This window comes from Erythrolamprus reginae, unplaced genomic scaffold (genome assembly GCF_031021105.1).
Source record: "Erythrolamprus reginae isolate rEryReg1 unplaced genomic scaffold, rEryReg1.hap1 H_35, whole genome shotgun sequence".
NCBI lineage: Eukaryota > Metazoa > Chordata > Lepidosauria > Squamata > Dipsadidae > Erythrolamprus > Erythrolamprus reginae.
Genome location: NW_027248490.1, coordinates 145,240 through 171,015, shown reverse-complemented (window position 1 = coordinate 171,015; position 25,776 = coordinate 145,240). Strand labels below are relative to the sequence as shown.

Here is a 25,776-nt window from a genome sequence, read left to right as displayed (position 1 = left end):
TTCATTCTCTCACAATGTTTTCATAAAGGTAAATAAGAACACCACAGGATATATCATTTAGAAGATATTCTATATCGCTGAAAATCAGAAATTCATGTTGTTCGCTGTGGTGTAACCAATCTAAGCAAAGAGGATTTCAGAGTTAACTGCACTCAGTTTAAGCAATTTCCCCCTTACAGTTTGAATTTTAATGCCTTGCAAAGAGTTGCAACTATAAAAAAAGCACAAGTAGAAGATATAAAATGTACTATGTAGAACATTACAGCAGGTCTTTCAAAGCCATGGCCCATTTAAGGTTCACATTTGCAGCCATATTTAAGTAGCAGACAATGGGGTTTTTTTTCTTTTTAAAAGAAAGTTCTGCTTCCAGGAAGAAACCAACTGCTCTCACACTGAAATTAATGAGAGCTGTGCAAGAACAACCCAGCTGTGTAAAAATTGCATATCAGATCCCAGGAGAAATAGGATGCTTTTAAAAAGTAAAGCAAGTTCAAACAGCCCACCAAAAAGGAAGTTACTTACTTCTTCTGAGTAGTGGTCTGATGGAAGGGGTGGATAATCACATTGTTCTATCTTTTTACATAAAGAATACAAGTTCATTTTGTCACCGTAAAAGGGGCTTTGCAATGCAGCCATCTGTGTGGAATAATAGAAAAAAAAGGATATATTTAACTGGTGTGGCAGGGAAGACCCAAATACAGAAGCTTGGCTTTATTTTTTTTAATCTCAATTAAAATTAGAAGCAAATACTTATTTTCTCAGTATGCTATAGGTTTGAGCCCTTTACTTCTCACATCTGACCTTCAGCATATTGGATTAGATCGTTTCTATAGCATTACACCCAGCTAACATTCCTGTTGCATAAATAACATTCACTATGTACCCAAAACATTATTCACACATTTTTATTAATATTTTCTCTTATAAAAACCAAACAGCATTTACAAACATGTATACCATGAAGTTTTAATCAGGAATCAGAAGAGCCTTGGTAGAATTCACATAGCTCACAAAAGCTCTGATTTTGCTTTTCTCTGATAAATTTTATGCTCCCTATCAACCCCTTGTAGCAAGAAAACTATGATTATTCTACATTACAAATTTTCAATTGGGAGATAGAATCATATTCAAAACCAAAATATGTTTTCTGCATTGTGGATGTATTTGTTCTAAATTTTATTTAAATATCCTTTATTAAAAGTTATGGCAACTATGAGTAAACCCAACCTAAAATATAACCAATAACAAGCATAAAATGAATGAAAATGATATTATTTAAAATGAAATTGGGGATAAATATAAATATTTCTACATGCTCAACTTGCTTCTATTTGACTATTTTTTGCCTATGGTCTTGGTCACCTTTCAACTAGTAAGGCTGTAAAAGCCGTCAACTGATATGTACTCAGATGTATTAAAAATGTATGTAGTCATTCATTAATTTAAGACTTAATTTTCTGCAACTAGCAAGAAGAAACTGACAGTACCCTGAATCTAATAAATAAATTATACATTAAATACTCTGTTTGGACACCTTACTAAGTTTTTTTAATGTTATTGGAAAAATAAAACATCTAAATTTAAGGCAGAAGGTAATTTGCTATTTAGAAAGCACTTTGCTGTTCACAGAAGACAAGGAATGCAATTCCCTGCAAAGAACTGTATGCTTTACATTCCTCTGAAATTAAACATATGCACTGTAAGGTTTATTTAAATGATATTTCTAGTATTTTTGTAACAAAAGTATTTAATCTATTGGAGCAGCCCGTTCTGCAAACATGATCTGAGTTTTATCCCCAAACTCCATACATTTGGTATAATTATTTTTAAAATGCTGGAACTATTCTCATTAGTGTCTCCACTGCTTATTTTAATGTTATTGCTTGCCTTTTCAAAAGCAAATAAAAAGTGCAACATACTGCTAAGCTTGAAGAGATTTGTACAGAAATGTTCACATTGCCTCTGAAAGCCTTTAAATCTCTGAACCACAGCAGCATGAGCATTGCTCAGAGTGCAGTGCTGCCCCAAAGTCAGTCACCCTTTTCTATATGTGCTAATAAGTTTGATTTTGGAAGGACAATGTGTACATTCCCCAGACAGGCAAAGTGTGTGTGAAACACGCTAGTCCATGCTGAGCTACTCAGTGAGCTTCAGCAGGGACAGGACAAGCTGAAAATGGCTCTCATCTGTCTTGTGGTCTTTGAGAACAGAGCATTAACTCCTTCACGACCAAAAAAAAGTATTCTCATTTTGATAGTGTGAATACAGGAATAAATGGGGGGAGCAAAGTAAAAAGAACCAATTAATTTATTAGCAAGAAGATCAAAATTGCATATATAAATTGGATATTATAATTACTGAAAACCTAAAGGTTTGAGGCTATCAAGGAAAACAACGATTTCCAATTGTATCACTGCCATAATATTAAATCTTGAAACCACCTAATTCATGCAGTGCATTTTCATTTTAGTGCAATCTAAATACAAATTTAGAAAGTTTCACCACCCAATCAGCATGCATGCACAATTGCAAAATAATCGCAGAGATACTCAGCATGGTACAAAGCTGGTTCATTAAAAAGTAGTTCTGATTCAATGCTTTAAAAAAGAGAAGGGGGAGAAATGAGAGGAGGGGGAGGAGAGAAAAAGCTGAATGTCCCCTAAGGAGTTAAAACAGGACTACTATATTTTCATGCATCTCCTGCTTTGACAGATGAAAAATGTCAACTGTCCTGTTTTTATTTTCAAGCTTTTGCACTATTCATCTGGTTCATTAGTGCATCTTGCTGCTGCCCCTGACAGCTGCTCGCCCTCTCCTCCCAGCAGCTGAATTTTTCAGGCTAATTTGATCCTCCACACTGAGACGATCACTAGAATGATTGACTTGCTCCCTGACCTCCAGGGTCTGACTTTCCTGATTAGTATTCTAGGGGTGTCTGAGGGACGAAAGCCCACTGTCTGTCTTCAGGGCTGGTGGCAATGCTATCCCCCACCACCTCGCTAGCTCATTCTCTTTTTTGGGGGGGGGAGGGGGACTGTAAGCCACCAACCTACGACCCTGTAAGGATGCAATTACTGTGCTGAACAATAAAGGAAATCTGTAATATCTACTTTTTCATGTAAAGGTCCATGTAGTGGAAGCATGGCATGTTGATTTTAATTAGTAAAGTCTACCTTGTTGCATATCAATTAACACAAGGTGATTAGAGCCTTTTGAATTGTTTTTATTTAAGCATTTCCAGAATATTTAAAAGTCTAATTTTCTGACTGTAAAATTAACCTTCAACAACAACAATAAAAGGTAAATAGTTAAGGAAAGAGAGCAATTTTTAACAAACTGTAAAACCAGATTTCTCCAATCTGGTATCTTCCAGATGTGTTGTAACTTCAACTTCTAGAATTCCCAAGCAGCAATTCTGGGCGTTGCATTCTGAACACATCTGGAAGGCAGCAGGTTGAGGAAACGATATCCCACAGAACAGCAGTGAATAGAATAGCACACTTAATTTTAGATTCAGCTAAAGCCCAACCACACTGTCAGCTATTAATATTAGCATTCAAGTAAAATATTAGCTGAAGAATTATTTACTGGGAAGTTATGTAATCTAGAAAATCCCAGGTACATGCAAACATTTTTCTTATTGGCGATTTGAAAAATAATATAAACCAAAGGAACTAATATCAGAAATTCTTAAATGCATTTTTGCTGAATATATTAAGCAAAGCAAGAATAAATTTAAATATTAAATTTGTACCATAATTAAGTTTAAACATTCATGCTTTTTAATCCTCCTATTATTGGAACTATATTGAATAAAATCTTAACTGTTCTGTAAACTGCCCTATAATTATTTAATTTTTATTACAAAACTAAGGATCCACAAATTCCTGTTTTTTACAGAAACAATGGCTGAAAGGATTTTGAGTGAGTGAAAACTGAGGTAGTGAAATAAAATTATGACCCCGCATAGTGTAACATAATATTTATTATTTTGTTGCACGTTATGCCATTAATGTGCCCCAATCCTTAATTTCCTAAATTTTAAGAAGGTAAACAATTAAATTCTTTAAAACATTATCTTACTATATAACGATAATTATCTGTCAAAAAATTAGGCAACATGGCAACTGTGAGAAAGAAAAAAATAATGTAAATACAAATCCTACTTATTAATTTCACAAATAGCACAATTATACAAATAGCAGCATCACTGAATTTTTTTTTAAAAAAATCCTAGTTTAAGATATAATTACTAATAAATCTCCAAAAGAATGTTCTCATTAAATTTTTATTTCTTTTATAATTTAGCCATCAAGTGGTAGCTGGAGTAAGCTATTATATATAGCACTAATCTAGACCAAATAGTGCTGCCTGTATACATGAGTCTGAGAGAAAATAATAATTTTAGCACTGAATTGTTTTGTTTAAAGAAAACCTTGTTATAGTACTCAGAAAATCCTAATATTATAGGGTTGTTGTTTTTTTCCTTGATAGAGACCTTTGGTGAATTCTACTGAACTTCAGTGAAAGTGGTTTGCCGCCCCGAGTCTACGGAGAGGGGCGGCATACAAATCTAATAAATAAATAAAATAAAATAAAATAAAATAAACTTCACCTTGCATCTGTGTGACAGAAACTGTCCAGAAGGTTTTGGTAGAATTTAGTTATCTTGCTGATCTCATTATAATTAAACTTGTATTTAGTCAGTTATATACAAACAGCCCTGATATACCAATATAAAAAGGACAGAATACTAGTTTCCTAAGTGATAATCTCTTTTAGCAAAGTTTAAAAATAAAGTTTAAGATTCAGAAAGCAAAAGTTTAATAATTAAGGAAATATTAGATGATACTACAAGTGCTGACTGGAGTATGCCCTTGATAGGTCCATTCCATGTGAAGATAATGTTTTCAGTTTCAAATTGCCACCTTGCTGTTAACCTTGATACTGAAAGACGAATATCTTGAAAGAGATTATTTTGAGAAGTATATTTCACACAAATATTCGCATTACATTCTCCTTATATTTTGAGCTAAGGCAAATGTGCAAACTTCACCACATGTTATCTGTAAAATATCAGAATTCTTTGCTTTCGGCTAGTACTAATTCATGAAATTAATATTCAATAGAATCATAACACAAGTAGAAAAACACTTTGATCAACAAAACATATCAACAAACTATGCTCATTAAAAATTGTCAGTATTACCTCATATAACAGACATCCTAGAGACCAGATATCTGATTTGAAGTTATATCCATTTTCATGGATTCTTTCTGGAGACATATAATAAGGTGTTCCCACTACAAAAAATATAAATACTATAATAAACAAAAAATAAATCAATTTCAAGCAAGGTATATTCTAATATTTGTCTTGAAAATTTACTATTCAACGTTTAAATACAAGAGTAAACTCCAGTAACTGAAAAATTATTCCAAATAATTTAAGCTTTGTTTTATGAAATTAATTTCATGATAACCTATGTAAAAAATAGTAAAGTTTTCCATAATTATCAATAAATCAAACATTTAGCCATTTAGTAATTTTATATTATATTAACATTACTAATGTCAATCATAAATTGATAGAATTCTATATGAATTTGTTTATTTATGCAGCTTTTATGAAAGAAATACATATACTGGTTTTACAGCTAAAAGGTTTCCCACTTATTTTTATTAACTTCACTGAATGAAACTTGCTAGACGTGATTTTGTTATGACTACATCAGTGGTGGGTTCCTACTGATGCGGTCTAGAGCGCCACACCAGTAAGAACTCATTGATGACACAGTGATTTCAGTGATTTCTTTTCTGGCATCTCCAGGTTGGAAGAAGCCTTCCCGCCCACCCTTGTTGTAATGCTAACCTTTATTCATCATCTGAAGCACAGATGAGAAGTCCCTTCTCAAGAGATGCCGGAAAAAATTCGCCAAAAATTGCATCATCAGTGAGTTCCTTCCGGTACTTCCTAAAGTTTGCTGCAAATACAATCCTCTATATGTATCTACATTAACTTCCATTTTTAGTTAACATTTTTGCCTTCATTCTTAAATACACTCTTAATTATACATGACCTCATTACAAGCAGGTGAAGGATCAATAAGCCTTTCACACCAACATAGTAGAACCTTCAATATAAAGGCATTTTAGAAACAAGATACAAAAATATACTCTGAATATAAATTGCAAACACGCCAAATCCACTAGTCTATTATTTGCATTAAGAATTTATATCTAAACTTTCCACATTAGCAGCACTTCTGTGAAGCATGATACTGTAGTCTAGATATAAACTTTTGCATTTGCCTAATGGTTATTTACACAGATTTCAATATAGCATGAGTACCATACTTTTTCTTTTCAGTAAGCAATTAAATTTCTTTATGTCAAGAAACTGCTGTCCAGAAAAATTTCCAAGTTAATATTACCTGTGTAGTAAGACTAGTCTCAGAGCAGTCTCAGGTCCATACACTATGCTTGATCCAGGTAAATCAATGACTGCTGGCAGTTAATGAAGGGACATGCATTTTTGGAAGAAGGGACCACAGATGGATGGATAAGGCATATGGAAATCAGCTCCTGGATGGTTTTGTGACTGAAAACGTAACCCAAGTGATTCTTGGACTGAGACTTCTAATGTCCCTGTTGATATCACTCAACTGTTGTGAAGTAGAAATTATGCTTGAATCACTCAGGAAAGGGATATATTGTTTACAATTTATCTATGTTTGCTTGCATTTGCAGGACACCACTGATCCAACTCTAAGCAGAGGGGAGATGGCTGCCAAAGATTTGGAGGAAAAGGCAGAAGAGTAGCCCTCAAGCTGTTTTCAATGGTCAGACTCAGATAGTGAAGGCAGAACAGATTCATTGTGGGTAGATGAATTAACCATCAAGTCAACAACGAGCTGTGGGCAGAGTGACAACATATCAGGTGTTCAAAAAAAAGAACCCTCTCTTCACAGGAACATTGATTGGTGGGCGAGATACAAGTACATGTGAAACTCAAAAAAAAAATAGAATATCCTGCAAAAGTTCATTTATTTCAGTAATGTAACTTAAAAGGTGAAACATAATAGGAGAGACTCATCACATGCAAGGCAAGAGACAGTAGTTCAAGCTGTGATTTGTCATAATTGTGATGATTATGGCATATAACTCGTGAAAATCCCAAATCCACAATCTCAGAAAATTAGAATATTATATACGATCAATAAAACAAGGACTGCACATAGAACAATATTGGACCTCTGAAAAGTATAAACATGCATATGTACTCAGTACTTGATTTGGACTACTTGTGCAGCAATTACTGCCTCAATACAGTGTGAAAGGAAGCTATCAGCCTGTGGCTTTGCTGGCTACAACTAAGCACACACCAGATTTTTCTTATGAGCAAGGTCTCATATATGAAGATAGACAAACAGGGGTCAACATGTTTATGCTCATCAATACTAAAATCAGGGTTCTGACTTAAACTGATTCACTAAATGACAAGAAACTGCCATCAGCAGATCAAAGAGATAGCTTCCTAGCTATTTCAAATCCTTTGATATTTTTGATGCTGTGTCAAAAGTTTTCCAACAAAGAAACGCATAAATTTAAACAATCTTTAAACAATATTTATCATTTTGAAAAGGCCTCCTGATCCAATATATTTCTACTGATGAAAGAACCGTTGTACCTACCTGAACGGTCTTCTCAGTGCACTGGAAGGAGAGTCCAACATGGGTATTACTCCAATCCTATTGGTAGAGACTGAGTTAAATTTTACATATTAATTGAGCACCGCCCCCTCTGCTCTCCCCATGAGCCAGTTTTAAAAACGAAGCATAGAAAGAGGATAACCAAATTTTATTATCAACAACTAATAACTGACTTAACTGCCCACTCCGGCGTCCCTGCACCCTTTATCATACTGGGTGGGTTTGGACTCTCCTTCCAGTGCACTGAGAAGACCGTTCAGGTAGGTACAACGGTTCTTCTCCAGTGCATCTGGAAGGAGAGTCCAACATGGGATATACCAGAGATTTACGGCCCATGGGAGGGAGAAGGTCTTGTCAGGGACGTTGGAGAAACACAAACTCGTTGTAAAACACGTCTCCCAAATGCTGCCTCAGCCGAAGCGAAGGAGTCCAACTTGTAATGCCGTATGAAGGTTGAGGGGGCTGCCCACGTGGCAGCCCTGCAGATATCATCTATGGACGCCTGTGTGGCCCAGGCGGCTGAAGCGGCTGCACTCCTAGTAGAGTGAGCAGTCACTCCCGTTGGTACTGGTTGGTCTCGAGCCTTGTATGCCTCTGCGATACAGTCTCTGATCCAACGACTGACCGAAGTAGATGAAAGTCCAAGTCCCTTCTTCCCTTGAGAGAATGCGACGAACAGCCTCTCCGTTCGCCGAAACGACCTCGTCCGTCTAACGTAAATCTTGACCGCATGGCGGACATCCACCTTATGCCATCTTAACTCTGACGGATGGCTACCGTGGGTGCAAAAATCAGGAAGACACAGTTCTTGTTTCCTGTGAAATTCTGAGTTCACCTTCGGGATAAAGGAAGGGTCCAATCTCAGTATCACCCTGTCCGGGTAGAAGATGCAGAGATCAGGCCGAACTGACAAGGCGGCCAGTTCCGACACCCTCCTTGCCGACGTGATTGCGACTAGAAAGGCTGTTTTTATAGACAGCAAGCGAATTGGTATGGATCTTAAAGGCTCAAATGGTGGCTTTGTCAAGGCCCTCAGAACTAACGTGAGATCCCACGAAGGAAACCTTCTAACCGGCGGGGCATGTTGGTTTGACGCTCCCCGTAAAAAGTCTTTCACCAGAGGATGATAGGCCAATGATCGTATGCCCTCCACTTGTATCATAGTGGAAAGGGCAGCCACCTGTCGTTTTAACGTATTAGGCGCCAACCCACGCTCTAGTCCTGCTTGTAGAAATTCGAGGACGGAGATCACCGACGCTGTCCTAGGGTTCACTTGGTGTTTTTCGCAAAACCCACAAAAGGCTGCCCACGTTGCTTGGTAAATGCGAGATGTGGAGGGGCGCCTCGCGGCCTGTATGGTATCAATGACTTTGTCAGGTATATTCAGTTGTCGTAGTCTGAGCCGCTCAAGTGCCAGACGGTTAGTTGAAGCCACTGGGGGTCTGGATGTTGTAGATTCCCCTGGCTGAGAGCAATCATCCGATCCGGAATCCTCCATGGGGGTGACACCGACAGTGCTACCAGATCGGAGAACCACGGTCGGCGGGGCCAGTGTGGGGCTACCAACAGTACTTCCGCTCTCTCTTTCAAGATCTTTTCCACCACCCTCTGTACCAGGTTCGTTGGTGGAAAAGCGTACAGTAATCCCGGGGGCCAGGGTGTCAACAGGGCATTGACCCTCTCCGCCCTCGGGTCTGGAAACCTTGTGTAGAACCTTGGTAACTGTGCATTCAGGGAACTTGCAAACAGATCCACTAATGGGGTTCCAAATCTGGCGATCATCTGTTGGAAGATGCTCGGTTCCAGCCTCCATTCTGATGGGTCTAAGGTAGACCGACTTAGCCAATCTGCCTGCGTATTGCTGACCCCCGCGATGTGTTCCGCTGACAGGGACTGCAGATGACGTTCGGCCCAATTGAAGAGCTTGTTCGTCTCCTCCATGAGGCGTTGTGACCGCGTACCCCCTTGATGATTCAAGTGGGCCCTGGTCGCGACATTGTCCGTGAGCACCAACACGTGCCTTCCCTGAACCAACGGTGCAAATGTCTGTAGAGCAAGAAAAACTGCTCTTAGCTCTAAGAAGTTGATGTTGATGGGCGATAGATCCTCCACTCTCCACAGGCCTTGAGCCATCTGGGACCCAACATGGGCCCCCCACCCTGTAAGACTGGCGTCTGTGGTCAGGATGATCTGGTCTTGTATTCGGAATGGAGATCCGATGGCTATTGCGGCTGATGTCCACCATCCCAGGGAGTCCTTTACCTTCTGAGGCAGGTGTACTAGCCGGTGTGAGTGGCTCACCTTTGTCCTCTGAGCTGGAAGCAGGAACCATTGTAATGTCCTGATGTGGTATCTGGCCCAAGGGACAATACCAATGGCCGACACTAGGGTGCCTAGTATCTTTGACAGTTGAGATAAGGGGATTGGTCCCCGTCGCGTGTTGGACACCAGGCGCCGTATGTTGTCCTGCCGTTCTGCTGACAGCACCACCGTGCTCGTCTGGGTGTCTATGACTGCACCAAGGTGTAGCAAACTGGTGGTGGGCGTGAGCTGGCTTTTCTCCACATTGATGGTGAAGCCGTGCCGTTGTAGTGTGTGAATAGTCTCTGTAAGGTCTCTCCTGGCCGCTGCCGGGGACCTGGACAAAATGATGATATCGTCCAGGTAGGCCATCAATCTGATGGACCGCGCCCGTAGGCTGGCTGTTAGCACATCAAGGAGCTTGGTGAAGGTCCGCGGTGCCGATGAAAGGCCGAATGGCATGGCCCTGTACTGGAAATGTCTGCCTTCCATGCAGAAGCAAATAAACCTGCGGTGTTCTGGATGAATGGGAACGTGCAGGTAGGCTTCCTTGAGATCGATGGATGTTAAAAGATCCAGTGGTCGGATAGAAGCCAGAATAGTTTGCAAGGAATGCATCCTGAACCTCCGGTATCTTATGTAGAGGTTCAGTTGCTTCAGGTTTAATATCAACCTGCAGCCCCCGGAAGCCTTGGGAACGATGAATATCATGGAATAAAATCCCTGGCCTTCCTCCTGATGGGGGACCTGTTCTATGGCTTGGATGTCCAACAGGTGTGCGATTTCCTTGCATAATTGTAGCTTCTTCTGAAAGTCCTTTATCTTTGGGCAGTTTAGGAAACGACTGGGAGGTAACTGAATAAACTCCAACTTGAGTCCGTGTGTCACGGTAGCCACAGCCCATTTGTCGGAGGAGGTCGCTTGCCAGGCCGTGCTGAATCCCTGGAGCCTGCCTCCCAAGGGCTGTAAGGTGGCTGAGTCACTTTGAGTTGCGTTTGAACCCTCGTTGGTTGTTGCCGCGAAACGGCCTCCTGGACTGATGATAGCCCCGTGGCCTGTCCTGGAAGGAGCCGCGATCGCTCCTGTAGGATTGTGGAGTGTATTGACCCTGGGAGAAGGGTCTCTGGTTCTGGTTGGAGCTGGTCAAGGTGTCCCAACGAAAGGACTGCCGTCTGGAGTATGGCGTGGATCTACGGTCCTGCCTTCGGTTGGACCTGGGGAGGACCTTCCTCTTGTCCTTGTCTTCCACAAGGACTTTTTCTAGCAGGTCTCCGAACAGGGTTGATCCTTGGAATGGACCGGATGCCAATCGCCATTTAGATTTAAGATCCGCCTGCCAGTTCTTCAGCCATAGGAGGCGGCGAGATGACAGTGTGGCTGCCATGCTCCTGGCGGAGAACTTGGCCGCGTGTAGGGTAGCGTCGGCGGAGAATTCTGTCGCCGCTCGCAGCTTACTCAGATCTTGGCAGAGACGTCCATCCTCCGGGCCGAGGCGTGACTGCATCTCCTGTATCCAGAGCAGTGAGGCTCGGTTAATGAATGAAGCTGCTGCCGCAGCTCTGAAACTCCAGCTTGACATCTGGTGCGTCTTGCGCAGCAATGTTTCTGTCCTCCTCTCTTCAGGTCTCAGGCTGTCGCCTGTCTCTGAAGACACCAAGGCGCTTGATACGAGCGTCACGACAGGCTGATCAATTGGAGGGAATTCCAAAAGCTTCTCCACCTCCTCATCGAAGGTGTAGAACTTCCTTTCGATGTTGGTAGGCCCTTGGGCTGCTGCAGGGTACTGCCAGGGTCTTTTGAGCCCTTTCACAAAAATGTCCGAGGCAGGAAAGTGGTCGGACTCGGGTTGAGGCTCCTGAAGGAGGGTGGTCGTGTTTCCAGTCTCTGTGGTCTCAGTTGTTTTGGCTGAGCCGGGAAGGTTCATCACATGCTTGGCCTTACATAATAAGGGCCTAAAAAGCGTTGGTTTAAATAAACCCACCGTAGGTGGTTGTTCTGGCGCTGTCTCATCCTCTGAGAAGCCATATTCTGGGTCACTGCCTTCCAACTGATCTGGCTCTTCCAACAAGGACCCCAAGCCCGAGGGGGGCGGTGCCGACCATGAATCCCTTGCCAGTTGGGACTGCCTGCCATGCTGCTGTGCTCCCATGGCCATGTTTTGCGAATACGCATTGGCTATAATGTCCTGCAAATCCGGGGGTAAATTCTACCACGCCCCAGGCTGTGATCTCCATCCAGCTGCTGTGGGGGTAAAGGTGGCAGATGGTCCCTGGGAGCTCCTCTCCAAAGGCCCCGCTGACCCTGGTCTGGTCCAGGAAGTTCTGGGGGAAGGCATGACCTGAGGCATGGGCAAAAACTGTCGGTCTGGGGACCAGTCCCCTTCAAGGTGGACCCCCATGGGCCCAAAGGCAGCTGGAGGCGACACAGGGTCTGATCCCTGCCGCTGTGCTGGAGGTAGCCCTGCTGGAGAAGATTGTAAGGCAGCTTCCAGCTTTTTTTCAAGTGCTTTGATGCGCTTTTCGGCTTCCTTAATAGAAGAGGTGGAAGCAGGGGAATGAGGGGCCTTTGCCTTTTCCTTTCCCTTCCCCTTGGGCTTGTCTTTTGGTGGCCTAGGGGAAGCGGGCTTATCGCTGACTTGGCGATCCTCCATAGTACTCACAGTGCTTGGTAACACACAAGCTCGTTGAGTCCAGTAATTCGACTTTTTTGCCTCCGGTTGCTTTGTTTGCTGCCTCCTTCGAGTCATGCAAAATGGCGCCTCGTCTTTCCCGAGCCTGCGCCTGCGCCCTGGGCTTCCTGGCCCTTCGCGCTCTTTCCGCCGTTGGGGGGGGAGCAGTTTTTCGCGCCTAATGACACGCCCGCTCATTTCCAGCCCCAACATGGCGGCGCCCGCGCCTCCGCGGCGTTCGGGGTGTTTCTCGGGTCGCTCCGATCTTCGGAGCCTGGACCCGCTTCTCTCTAGCCTCCGCGGCTCCGTGAGAGAGACCGCGGCTTTCCCAGCTGCTCGCGGCTCTCGGCGGCTGTTCCGGCGGCTCCTGTGGCCTCAGCGGCAGCCGCCGCGCTGATCTCCTGATCAGCTGTGAGGCGGTTCTATGCCGGCCGATCCGGGACGCCTCCGAGCCTCCCAGTGGAGGGGCATTCCCCTCCACCTTCGGCTCGCAGCCCTGGTATGACCTCGAAGGTCAGGGACCCCAGGCTGGCTGCTCCTCTGCGGGGTGTTCCCTCGGGGGGAATACAAAACCCCTGAGGAGGATCGTTGGGGGTGCTGCCCACGGAGGGCAGAGACTCCATCCTCCTGTTCCTCTTCTGTCTTCCAATCTGAAAGAAAAAGAAACAGATTAAAACAGGTTTATCCATTTTATTTATTATTATCATTCAATTTAACCCATTAAAGGTTCTCTTAACAAACTCAGCATGTCTCTACTCTCTGACTGAGTTTTTAAAACTGGCTCATGGGGAGAGCAGAGGGGGCGGTGCTCAATTAATATGTAAAATTTAACTCAGTCTCTACCAATAGGATTGGAGTAATACCCATGTTGGACTCTCCTTCCAGATGCACTGGAGAATGTCTGTTGTGTTCTGATTAAACTCTAATAACACATATTGCTTCAGGATGCTCTAATAGCAGCCTTCAGCTCATCTGCATTGTTCGGTCTCATGTCTCTCATCTTTCTCTATGAAGTTCAGATCAGGTGAGTTTGTTGGCAAATCAAGCACAGTAATCCCATGATCATTGAACCAGGTTTTGGTGCTTTTGGCAGTGTAGGCAACTGCCAAGTCCTGCTGGAAAATAAAGTCAGCAACACCATAAAGCTCATCGGTGGAAGGAAACATAGAAACATAGAAGACTGACGGCAGAAAAAGACCTCATGGTCCATCTAGTCTGCCCTTATACCATTTCCTGTATTTTATCTTACAATGGATATATGTTTATCCCAGGCATGTTTAAATTCAGTTACTGTGGATTTACCAACCACGTCTGCTGGAAGTTTGTTCCAAGGATCTACTACTCTTTCAGTAAAATAATATTTTCTCATGTTGCCTTTGATCATTCCCCCAACTAACTTCAGATTGTGTCCCCTTATTCTTGTGTTCACTTTCCTATTAAAAACACTTCCCTCCTGAACCTTATTTAACCCTTTAACATATTTAAATGTTTCGATCATGTCCCAATCATGAAGTACTCCAAAATCTCCTAGTAGATAGCCCTGGATTTAATGAAGCACAGTGGATCAGAACCAGCAGATGACATGGCTCCCCAAATCAACACAGACTGTGGAAAGGTTTGCATCTCATTTGGAAACCAAGGACCCAGAGTATGGAGGAAGAATGAAGAGGCACACTTTGCAAGATGTTTGAAGTACAGGGTGAGGTTTCCAAGGCCTGTGTTAATTTAGGGAGCTATGACATCTGCTGGTGTGTGTGTGTGTATATACACTAGATCAGTGTTTTTCAACCAGTGTGCCGTGGCACACTAGTATGCCGTGAGACATGGTCAGGTGTGCCGCGAAGCTCAGAGAGAGAAAGAAAGCAAGAGAGAGAGAGAAAGAAAGCAAGAGAGAGAAAGAGCGAGTGAGCGAGAAAGAGAACAAGAGAGAGAGAAAGAAAGCAAGAGAGAGAGAAAGAACAAGAGAAAGAAAGCAAGAGAGAGAGCAAGAGAGAAAGAAAGAGAGGGAGGGAAGGAAGGAGAGAGAGAGAAAGACATAGAGGGAGGTAAGGAGGGAGAGAGAGAGCAAAAAAGAGAGGGAGGAAGGAAGAGAAAGAAAGAGGAATGGAGAGAGAGAAAGAAAGAGGAAGGGAGAGAGAGAGAATTTTTTTGTCCAAACTTTTTTTAGCCCCCCCCCCCCGCCCCGCTCAATGTGTCCCAGGGTTTCGTAAATGTAAAAAATGTGCCGCGGCTCAAAAAAGGTTGAAAATCACTGCACTAGATCAATATATATATATCACATGTTTGTGTGTTTTTTTGCTGAATTTGAAAATTTTTGCCTCAAATACATACATACATACATACATACATACATACATACATGCATACATTAAGCTTCACCTTTTAAGTTGCATTACTGAAATAAATGAACTTTTGCACGATATTCTAATTTTTCGAGTTTCACCTATATAATTGTCAACAACACTTTTGTGTAAATCTGCATGTCTTTTGTGGTTCACCAACATAGTGCAAAAATCTTCTCAGTGGGCTACAACTAAGCACACACCAGATTGTTCTTATGAACAAGGTCTTATGTATGAAGATAGACAAACAGGGGGTCAACATGCCTATGCTAATCAATACTAAAATCAGGGTTCTGACTTAAACTGATTCACTAAATGACAAGAAACTGTCACATTCAGCAGATCAAAGAGATAGCTTCCTAGCTATTTCAAATCCTTTGATATTTTTGATGCTGTGTCAAAAGTTTTCCAACAAAGAAACGCAGAAATTTAAACAATCTTTAAACAATCTTTTAGCATTTTGAAAAGGCCTCCTGATCCAATATATTTCTACTGATGAAATGTCTGTTGTGTTCTGATTAAACTTTAATAACACATATTGCTTCAGAAGAAGAAAATATAAGTAATTCTATTTCAATATAAGAGAATTGATGAGAAAAAAACTTGGGGAAACTCAGCCTTACAATTAGGTTTACAGTCATATTTTATCAAAAACAAAAATACCTTTTAACCAATAGCAAAAACCTATTATTACATTATTAAAGGAGTGAAGATATTGATAATACACAAAGAAGGTTTTGCACAATTTAACTCAAAGTGCCCTATTGGTGCTCAAACACTTTTTGCCCGAAGACTGGAAGCTTCGTTTGCATGCCAATGGGACACTTTGAGATAGCGAAATAGAGCTGCTTCAAAGCACTCTATCAGCACTCAAACACTTTTCGCTTGGAGTTTGGAAGTTTCTGGGGGCCATAATTTTGCGTGACCTCAGCCACCCATCCACTTTTGCAGAGAATGGGTACCTGAAGTCCCGTGAGATTGGGACATAAAGAAGCCTCCAGTCTCTGCATGAATAGTGTTTTCATGCCAAAAGGAAGCTTGACGCAACATGATTTCGCTGCCCCAAAGCCTTCCACTGGCATCCAAATTTTTTTGCTCCAAGACTGGAAGTCTTTGGAGGCGACTCACCGACGCTGCCTACTGCTCCAGAAGTGGCAGTCAGTCAGAGAAGCTAATTCTGCTCTCCCTCTGCTCTCAATGCTCCACTTTTGGAGCACCAGGAACAGGCAAAGAAACCGCGGAAGAGAGACTAGATAGAAGACAGCTCACTAGATCAATGGTTCTCAACCTGGGGGTCAGGACCCCATTGGAGGTTGAACAACCGTTTCACAGGGGTCACCCAAAACCATGGGAAAAGACAAATTTCCCATGGTGTTAGGAACTAATCTTCTATTCTGGCACCTTGGAACATATTTTTACAATCCGACCAATCAGGCATTTACAGTGGAGGTGTCCCTCTGACCTTCCTGCCAATCAGTTTAAAGCTCTGTTGGGAGAATTGGTGCTAGACCTATGGTTGGGGGTCACCACAACCTGAGGAACTGTATTAAAGGGTCATGGCATTAGAAAGGTTGGGAACCACTGACTTTGCAAGTTAAGGGGGGCGAAGTTAAGACCCAATGGAGGGGAATAGGCAGGGTGAATTTTGCCATGCCAATGGTTGCTTGTAAGGATAAACAACTGCCGTGGCGCTACAACATTTGCAACCTTGGGAGTGTGCTGTAAGTACTTGGGGAGATTATGTCGCAACTTTGAACAGTCACTAAGAGAACTCGTAATTCAGGGATTACCTGTTAATAGCAGGAAAACCTGACAAAAGATCTCCTCTTGCTTTCACATTGCACCAATAAACACATTTGTTGTATAAATAATAAGTTTCTACTATAGGCTGCATTAATCAAGCATTCAAACCAAAAGCCAAGACTGACATATTTGAAATACTATACTGTTTTGTAATATATTAACATCTCATTCAACAAGTGCTATCAAAATCGGTCATAACCAAAACAGCTTAATTTTGAATAAGCATTTTTCAATTCATGGAAATGAAATTTATTTAACAATTAAATGTATTTTAATCTATATCAACAGACAGCTGAAACTCTTTTAATTAAAAATACATCAATTAAAAAGTTTGCTATATATACAGTATTCTATATGTATAACATTAACTTCCAATTTTAATTATACAAAGAAATCTTTCTCACCTAGAGAATGTGCAGCTGTGGTTTTAGAGCTGAAAAATCTTCCCAGTCCAAGATCTCCAAGTTTTACTACCCCGGTAGCAGTAATGAAGACGTTTGCTGGCTTGATGTCTATAAGAAAAAACAAAGTACTGTATAACACTATGCCTTTACTAGAAAAGAAGCCCACCGTTAAATATTATATTAAGTATTATTGTTTGATTCATGTTTGTTCCCTTTTTAAAAATACAACTAAAATATTTTAAATTATTTGTTTCATCTGGTGGTTAAGACACCAACCAGAAGTGTGAATTCTTGGCATAAAAAAGTGGGTAAATTTCAGCCAGTCACTCTTTCTCAGCTCAGACCATTACATAGGATTGTTGTGGGGAAAATAGGAGGAGGGAGGAGTATTAGATGATATGTTCATTGCCTTGGGTTATTTATAAAAACCATAAAGATGGGATGAAGGGCAGCATAGAAATCTAATTAATAAATGAAAGTATCTAAAAGTTATGATCATTTATCTAAATTGTATCAGATATAAGTAACATTCAAACTTTAGATTTAGATTTAATTGGATTTGTATGCCACCCCTCTCCAAGGACTTGGGGCGGTTCACAGAATGTACAGAAAAATAGGAAACAATCTAGATAATCTACATTAAAAAACAATCTTAAAATTCTAATTAAAAAAAAACTATCAATATCATTCATTCAACAGTCAAACTAAGGCATTCATTGGTCAGGGGGGAAGTTCTAAGGAACCCCAGGCCTGGCGGCAAAGATGAGTTTTAAACTCTTTCAGAAGACGAGGAGGGTGGGGGCAGTACAAATCTCCAGGGGGAGCTGATTCCAGTGGGCCGAAACCCCCACAGAGAAGGCTCTTCCCCTAGGTCCTGCCAGCTGACATTGTTTCATCGACAGAACCCTAAGGAGACCAACTCTGTGGGACCTCACCGGTCACTGGGATTCGTGTGGCAGAAGGCAGTCTCGGAGATAGTCTGGTCCTATGCCATGTAGGGCTTTATAGATCATAACCAACACTTTGAATTGTGTCCGGAAACAGATTGGTAGCCAATGCAGTCCACAGAGTGATGGTGAAATGTGGGCATTTCTTGGAAGGCTTTAAGTACAGTTTAAGTACTTTAAGTACAGTTTAAAACTTTAAGTTCAGTTGAATTTAACATGCAAGTTACAAATTAAATAAATGTGTTTATCCCTGCACTAATTTTAGGCTGAAAACGTTTATCCAATTTTTAGGGAATAAATACTATGAATTCAAGATGACTTGCTTCTGTAAAGAAATGAATCGAATTCCATAGTTCGGTTCAGTTTTACAGATAGTGGAAAACATGATGCTCTATGGGTGGTAACAATGACTTTACTAATCATGATGATTATAAGAATAGTCATAATACACCTAGTAACATAATTCATTCTCTGAATGTTTTGGGACATTTTCAAATTTATTTGGACAAATATTTAATTATTAATGAAAGCTATGCTATGCTATGCAAGGGTTGATATAACAGCTTAACTCATTTTGAGACCAGATTATGCAATTGTATGACTTCTCTATTATTTAACTGTACACTCAAACTACAGTACCTTTGATCTTTCTGTCATGTTCTAAACAGTTGTTTAGATCCAAATATGGAATTCTTCTCTTGAGACACCCTTCTGAAAGTTTCCTTAGTTATAAAACAGGATTTAGACTAAGTTGGTTTAATTTAGGTTCTATACCCATGATGGCGAACCTATGGCATGCATTCCACAAGTGGCATGCGAAGCCATATCAGTGGGCACGTGAGCTCAGATCCGGCGCCCTTGTACTCACCGGCCAGCTGATTTTCAGGCCTTCTGGGCCTGCTGGAGTTGGGAAACAGGCTGTTTCTAGGCTGAAATGGGGGTGGGGAAGGCCTGTATTTTTCTCTCCCAAAGACCCAGAGCCTTTCCAGGAGCATGGAGAGGGCAAAAACAACCTCCCTCCCCCCACTCCGCCGAGATCCTGAAACGTTCCATTTGCTGACTTCCGGTTTTGCTTTCCCCAGGCTTCAGAGCCTTTCTAGGAGCCTGTGGAGGGCAAAAATGACTTTCCCCACCTCCTGGAGGCCCTTCAGAAGCCAGAAATGGCCCGTTCCCCAGCTTGAAATGGGCCATTTCTGGCCTCTGGAGGGCTCTGGGTTGGGTGGGGAAGACTGTTTTTGACCCCGTCCAGCTCCTAGAAAAGCTCTGAAGCCTGTGGAGAGTGAAAAACAGATATGTCATCACGTGCCAGGAGCAGAGGGGTCACACACGCATAAGCCACATGGAATCGACACCGTCCCCATGCTTTTTTGGCATGTGAACCAAAAAAGATTTGCCATCACTGTTCTATACAATTTTATATCATAATGTGGTCATCTTATTAATGTCAGAGGCAAATGAATTTAACTAATCTACTCTGGATCCACCTCACAGTGACTTTTATATGTCTTGCTGTCAGAATTATTTGCTCTTATGTGTATATAATTTTATAAATAAACAAACATAACGGCAAAGGGTGAAATATGCATATTTAATACATATTCATAACAAGTTACTCTTATTTCATTGGCTGGACTTTATATCCTAGTTATCCAAGAAACAGAAAGAACTGAAATTTTAAATGGTGAAGAATTTCAAGCAAATTTTACAAAATAAATTACAGTCCATTTGAAGCCCTAATCTAGGATGGAGAGGAAATCTTACTTCCTATATCACACTTTCCAGATACATTAATAAGTTATTATGACTTTAGTCTCATCAAATTTCTGTCCTTTGATGACAGTTATCTTAACTACCAATGGATAAAACTGCTCACGACCATGCTGATTTAAATGGAATTTCTATACAAGAGCAACCCATAAGAAATAATAAGGTAAATAATAATAATGAATTTTCTGTCTCCATCCAGGGCATCAATGACAAGGAGAAGACAATCTCTGCTGCATCTGTGGCCAGTGATGGAGCAATTACAGGAAGTAGGCTTCCCTTCTTTCTGCAAATAGAGAACTTAAATTTAAATGCAGACTGTTGGTTTAAAAGATATAATCTGGCCTCCATCCATTAGACACAGATACCATCAAAAGGGCTTTTAGATTTTGTATGCATACATACATTTGCACAGACCAAAATGTTTCCATTTTGGAAGCGTTACCTGTTCTATATAGGCCACCACATGTAATCAAAAGTCAGGGTACAAATCTTCAAGATCCATGGAAACCATACATAAAACGGCATGCATATAAACGTAGATTACTTATTTTAAGTCAAATGATATTATATAACATTACATACATGTTTGCAACTTATTGAGGAAGCTGATAAATCTCATTAAAAAAATAAACAAAATATAAATAGAAAATATGTTAATGTTTTTTTAAAAGTTACATACATAAAAGTGTCTTTTAGTTGCCTATTTTAACAAATAAGAACAACTGGAAGAGGCCATCACTTGTCTATGTAGTTCATGTAATATATACTACAATCCCTACATTTGTACAATATAGTTGGGATGAAATGCAATTTATTACCTCGATGCATGACACGCCGGGAATGCATATGTTCCAAGGCACTGCACAGCTGAACGAAGTATTTCCAAACTGTCCTTTCCGGGATCAGCCTCTTCTGCTTCTTAAAATGCTTTGAAATAATAAAATAATACCGCAATATGAATTTGATATTCAGAAATGATGCAGAAGATTAAAATGAACAAGCCTTCAGCTTTTCAATCAAGAAATAATTAACACAACTGAGGAGGGAGGACCATGTTTAACAAAGAGAGAGATTATTATTATTATTATTATTATTATTATTATTATTATTATTATTTAGATTTGTATGCTGCCCCTCTCCATAGACTCGGGGCGGCTCACAACAGGGATAAAAACAATACATGGTAACAAATCTAATAATTAAAATCTAAAATAACACAGTTTTACATTACAAAGTCTTTTAAAAAAAAGATGGTTCCTCTGGGATGTGCTCTGGATGAAAAGAACAAGTATTCAAGAAAACAACTTGAGCAAAGGAAAAGTCTGATAGGTCAAGGTGAGACTGGGAACTTATATGTAACTTATCACGAACCCTTACTTTCACAGGTGATAAACCCTCATTGGATTATATCTACCCTCTCCCCAATTCTAATGAAGATAATTAGATATTAGTTCATGGCTTAGTTGATATGAATTACATAGGCTTACCCAGTCTCCTACATTCTTCAGAACAAGGCATGTAAGAAATAAGTTGCTGTTTCAATTGTTTAATTAGTCATAATTTAACATTGTCTCTGAAACTTAAATTGTAGTTAATCTTAACAATCATTGGTTGAGATTACATACAGTCATAAACCATGATTTAATCTACACTGCAATTTATGTCTACACATTGTTGTCCCAAATCTTTTTTGTTTTATCTATATTTAATATATATATATTGCCCTTTCTGCAAGAAATATATACTGCTCAAAAAAACAAAGGGAACACTCAAATAACACATCCTAGATCTGAATGAATGAAATATTCTCATTGAATACTTTGTTCTGTACAAAGATGAATGTGCACAACAGCATGTGAAATTGATTGTCAGTGTCGCTTCCTAAATGGACAGTTTGATTTCACAGAAGTTTGATTTACTTAGAGTTATATTGTGTTGTTTAAGAGTTCCCCTTATTTTTTTTTGAGCAGTGTACATGGGTTTGCTCCAATATTTTCCTCTCAACATCCCTGGAGGAAAAGCTTAGGCTGAAAGAAAGAAAAATGCAATTGAGTTTGTCCATATACAAATACCAAAATGATTCTCATTAGATAATATTTAAAGTCCACCTACTTTGGGCATATGTATGTTTATTTACATTTGTATAGGATAGGTATATAGATATGCATACATATATGAAGAAAATGAATGACACTAAATGGTGAAAAATCAATTTAACTCAAAAAAGGTAAACTAAGCTATTTGGGAAGCTCATCTGATAAAGAGGTTTTACGACTCAGAATTCAGAAGGACAGAAAAGAATATCTGAAAAATATTTTCCTCAAATTTTCTATTAGAAAAGTGCCAACAGAGAAAAATCTGAAAGTGGAAGGATGGGAGTTGAGACTGTCTGATCATAACTTCAGTAACAGCATTTAGCAAAGATTATTCCAGTATTCAGTGATTTATTTCAAAAACTTTTGTAAGAATTATGATACGTGACTGCTTGGAACTTCTGGGTGTTCATGGCCTTTCACTGCTCTCCATTCATCATTTAAGCCAGGGTGTCAAACTCACATCTTCACAACAGTGTCATGTGACGTATCGGGACTTTCCCCCCAACCCTTTGCTAAACTGGGCAGGGACGGAGCCAGCATGTGACACATCCAGCCCGCGAGTATGACACCCATGATTTAAGCCATTCCACTTGACTTTCTATGACTTCGATATTTACTAAAAGGAGCAAAAAAGAACCTTGAATTGTTTTGATACACTGTAGTTTCCTTTTCTCTGCACCTGGTATAGACCAAACCATGATAGATATCATAGATAAGGATTCCATTTTGCCCCCTCTTGTTTCACTAGTCAGTTTGGTTTAGTAGTTGAGGCAACAGATTAGAAACCAGGAGACTGAGTTCACATCCCGCCTTAGGTATGAAACCCAGCTGGGTGTCTGAATCAGTCATTCTTTCTCAGCCCAATTTATCTCATAAGGCTGTTGTTGTGAGAAAAATAGGAAAAAGGATTATTATGTATGTTTGCCACTTTATTTATAAAAATAAGAAAGCAAAAAAAAGTATTTAAAATTCACCTCCAAGGAACTTCCATTCAGGCCCATCAATTTATTTCTTAACCAATTAAATACACCAAGCTTTGATCATAGTCCAGATCTGAATATAGGTATTACTGACGGTTTGATTAAAATTAGCTTTTGAAGGAAATATCATTAGCCTGGCTTATGGCAAATGAAACATTTATTAGTGGTAAAAGAAATAATACTGTAGTAGGGAAAAAATTTCATGCAATAGAAAACAGGAAGATGGAAAGCTCAATCCTATAAATTGTTTCCCCCCCTCAATTGCCATTTGAGAGAGCAAGAGAGAGAGGTTATGGCTGCACTTTCTTTAAGACAGGCAGCAGCATAAAATATTTAAAAATATTTTATATTTATTTTAATATCATTTCATTTTACAATTTTAAAAGCTCAAATGAGGCAATTAAATGCCAGTTCCCTGAATGGTAACATTGCTGAGACCTGGATTGAATCCAAACAGTTCTGTGAACTGTTGTCCCTATAGCTGAAATTTGCATATCAGAGAATTGTTTGATGTTGACAAGAAGACAGAGACCAGAAATCTTTTTATATACAAGTGAATACACAGCTTCAAGAATATGAATATAAAATGTACTTCTTTGTTTTTAAAATTATCCCTGAAGATTTTAGCATGTACAGCTAAACAAACGTCCCTAAAAATAACAACCCCTTACAAAATGCTTACCTATCTGGATATCCCATCCCTTGCTTACATCTTTAACAATATAATAGGCACTTCTGCATTTGTATTTGTACCCTGCTTTGTGTTTATTTATGTTGGGATACTGCATGGAACACAACCAGTATTACCACCACTCCAAATTGGTTATGGTAAATTTCCATGGTTATAAATCTAGTCATATAGAAACACATCATCAAATATAAAATTGTTAACCACATTTCTAAATATTTATTTGTATGATCTGAATGGAAAATATTTTTAAAAGAATATCATGGCTACCTCTTTAAGCTGCAAAGAGATAAACTTAATTTGAGCAGAAGGACGCAGTTGCATCTTCATTTTGGGGAGGAGGGGTATTAAATTTTTTATTGTTTTTCACACCTTAAAGAGATTCCAATTTATATACCTCAAATTAAAATATAATACAATACAATATCAAATGCCAATTTCTTAGTCAAATTAATCAATTTTTCTAATTATTTATCCTATTTTTTCTGGTATATATCATTCATCCTGTGCTACCTCCTTTCCAAATGCTATCATCCGGATTTTAGACAATGTTCTTCGTTTTCATTTATATTTAAAGTGCTATAGCTATCTAAATTTCTCTTGGTTATTTGCTGTTTTTTCTAACTATGCCACCATGCTTCAGTCCCTTCCTAGAGTTCTTAGAAAACACATTCCTCATTTATCATAACTGCCCTTAACAATAGAAAATATCCAAATTTACGTCTCTTTAAAAGTTCGGAAAGGAAAGGAAACAAAAATAAAGAAAGAATAAAAGAGAAAAAGAAAGGGGAAAAAAGCAGAAAAGAATAAGAAAAGAAAAAACACTATTCATATCGTATCTTAATCTATACATAGGAGGAAGGGTTGTTATTAGAAATTTTAAAATACATTTCCTACTCAATTCATTTATTTCATTATATCAGTATGTCATTTCTACTTTAATAAATCAAAATAAATATAAATCATTATTACTCCATTATTTTATGCAAAAAGTATCCTCCATTAAAAAAACAAACGAACACCAAAGTATTAATATTCTTCCTTAATCTAGATATTTTCCACTGCTATTCTTAGTGTGATAATCTTCCCTAATCTATAAACCTCGCTGCCAATCCCAGCATAATGTTCCTTAATCTACGTGTCACTGTCATGTCAGTACAATAATCTTCCCTATTCTAATTATTTTCACTGCTAAATGCAGTGTCATAATCTTCCCTAATCTATGTATTTCCCTAATCTATATATTATCCCTAATTCTAAATGCCTTCCACTATCAAACTCAGTGATAATCTTCTCTAATCTATTGATTTTAACTCTTGTTGTTTCATCAGTCTTTCCTATATGATACCTAACATAATTAGTGTTAATTATTATCCCATATTAATCTACTTCTGTTATTGTAAATCTCCTCCCTTATCTTTTCCCCTTCCTCTCACTTTATTTATCACCATAAATCAAATAAGCAATTTATAATTCAATCAATCATCATAATAAAATAAAAGAGAGAGAAAGCAAACAAAGAAAATAGAAAAAAAGGTAATCCAAAGATAAACATATTCATTACCAAATATCTCATCTATATTATGCGCAATAATCAAAGCTATTTTCAATTTTTCCATTTATAAGCCATTACATTTTCTCTTCTTATATAATTCTTCCATTTTACACTTTATATCACTTGCTTGTATATTTGTATATATAGATTTTTAAAAATCCAATTCATTAAGTATACTCAATTCTTTTTGTAATTATTACATTGTAAGAACAGAGAAAAGAGAAAAGAAGGTGCTAATATCTTTTAGTAACTTTTAAATATTCTTACACGTATTTTAATTTTAATTTTCCTAAAGGCACATTTAGATCTTAAAAGTATTTAATTTCAATTTATATTATTCAATGTAATTTCAGTCAAATCAATCAGTCCAATTGGATCAAATCTATTCAAATCAATTTAATTCAGTTCAAGTAATTTCATCTTGAACATTATCTTCCTTCCATGGGTTTAGCTGATCAGTCTTCCCACGACAAGAATGCTGTATTTAAACCTATGACAAATGTAATTTCAGTC

At 39.3% G+C, this 25,776-nt stretch overlaps 1 protein-coding gene across 5 annotated transcripts in view; it reads right to left on the bottom strand.

The window, feature by feature from the left end:
* The window catches only part of LOC139155631 (serine/threonine-protein kinase Nek7), an 84,914-nt gene that overhangs the window by 12,955 nt on the left and 46,183 nt on the right, over positions 1-25,776 (bottom strand). For all 5 annotated transcript variants that reach the window (XM_070730837.1, XM_070730841.1, XM_070730838.1 and 2 more), the window contains exons 6-9: positions 20,763-20,871; positions 17,231-17,338; positions 5,210-5,304; positions 523-636 (exon numbers count right to left, since the gene is read on the bottom strand). In XM_070730837.1, coding sequence (XP_070586938.1) covers positions 523-636; positions 5,210-5,304; positions 17,231-17,338; positions 20,763-20,871 — 426 coding nt within the window. The remainder of the gene's footprint in view (positions 1-522; positions 637-5,209; positions 5,305-17,230; positions 17,339-20,762; positions 20,872-25,776) is intronic.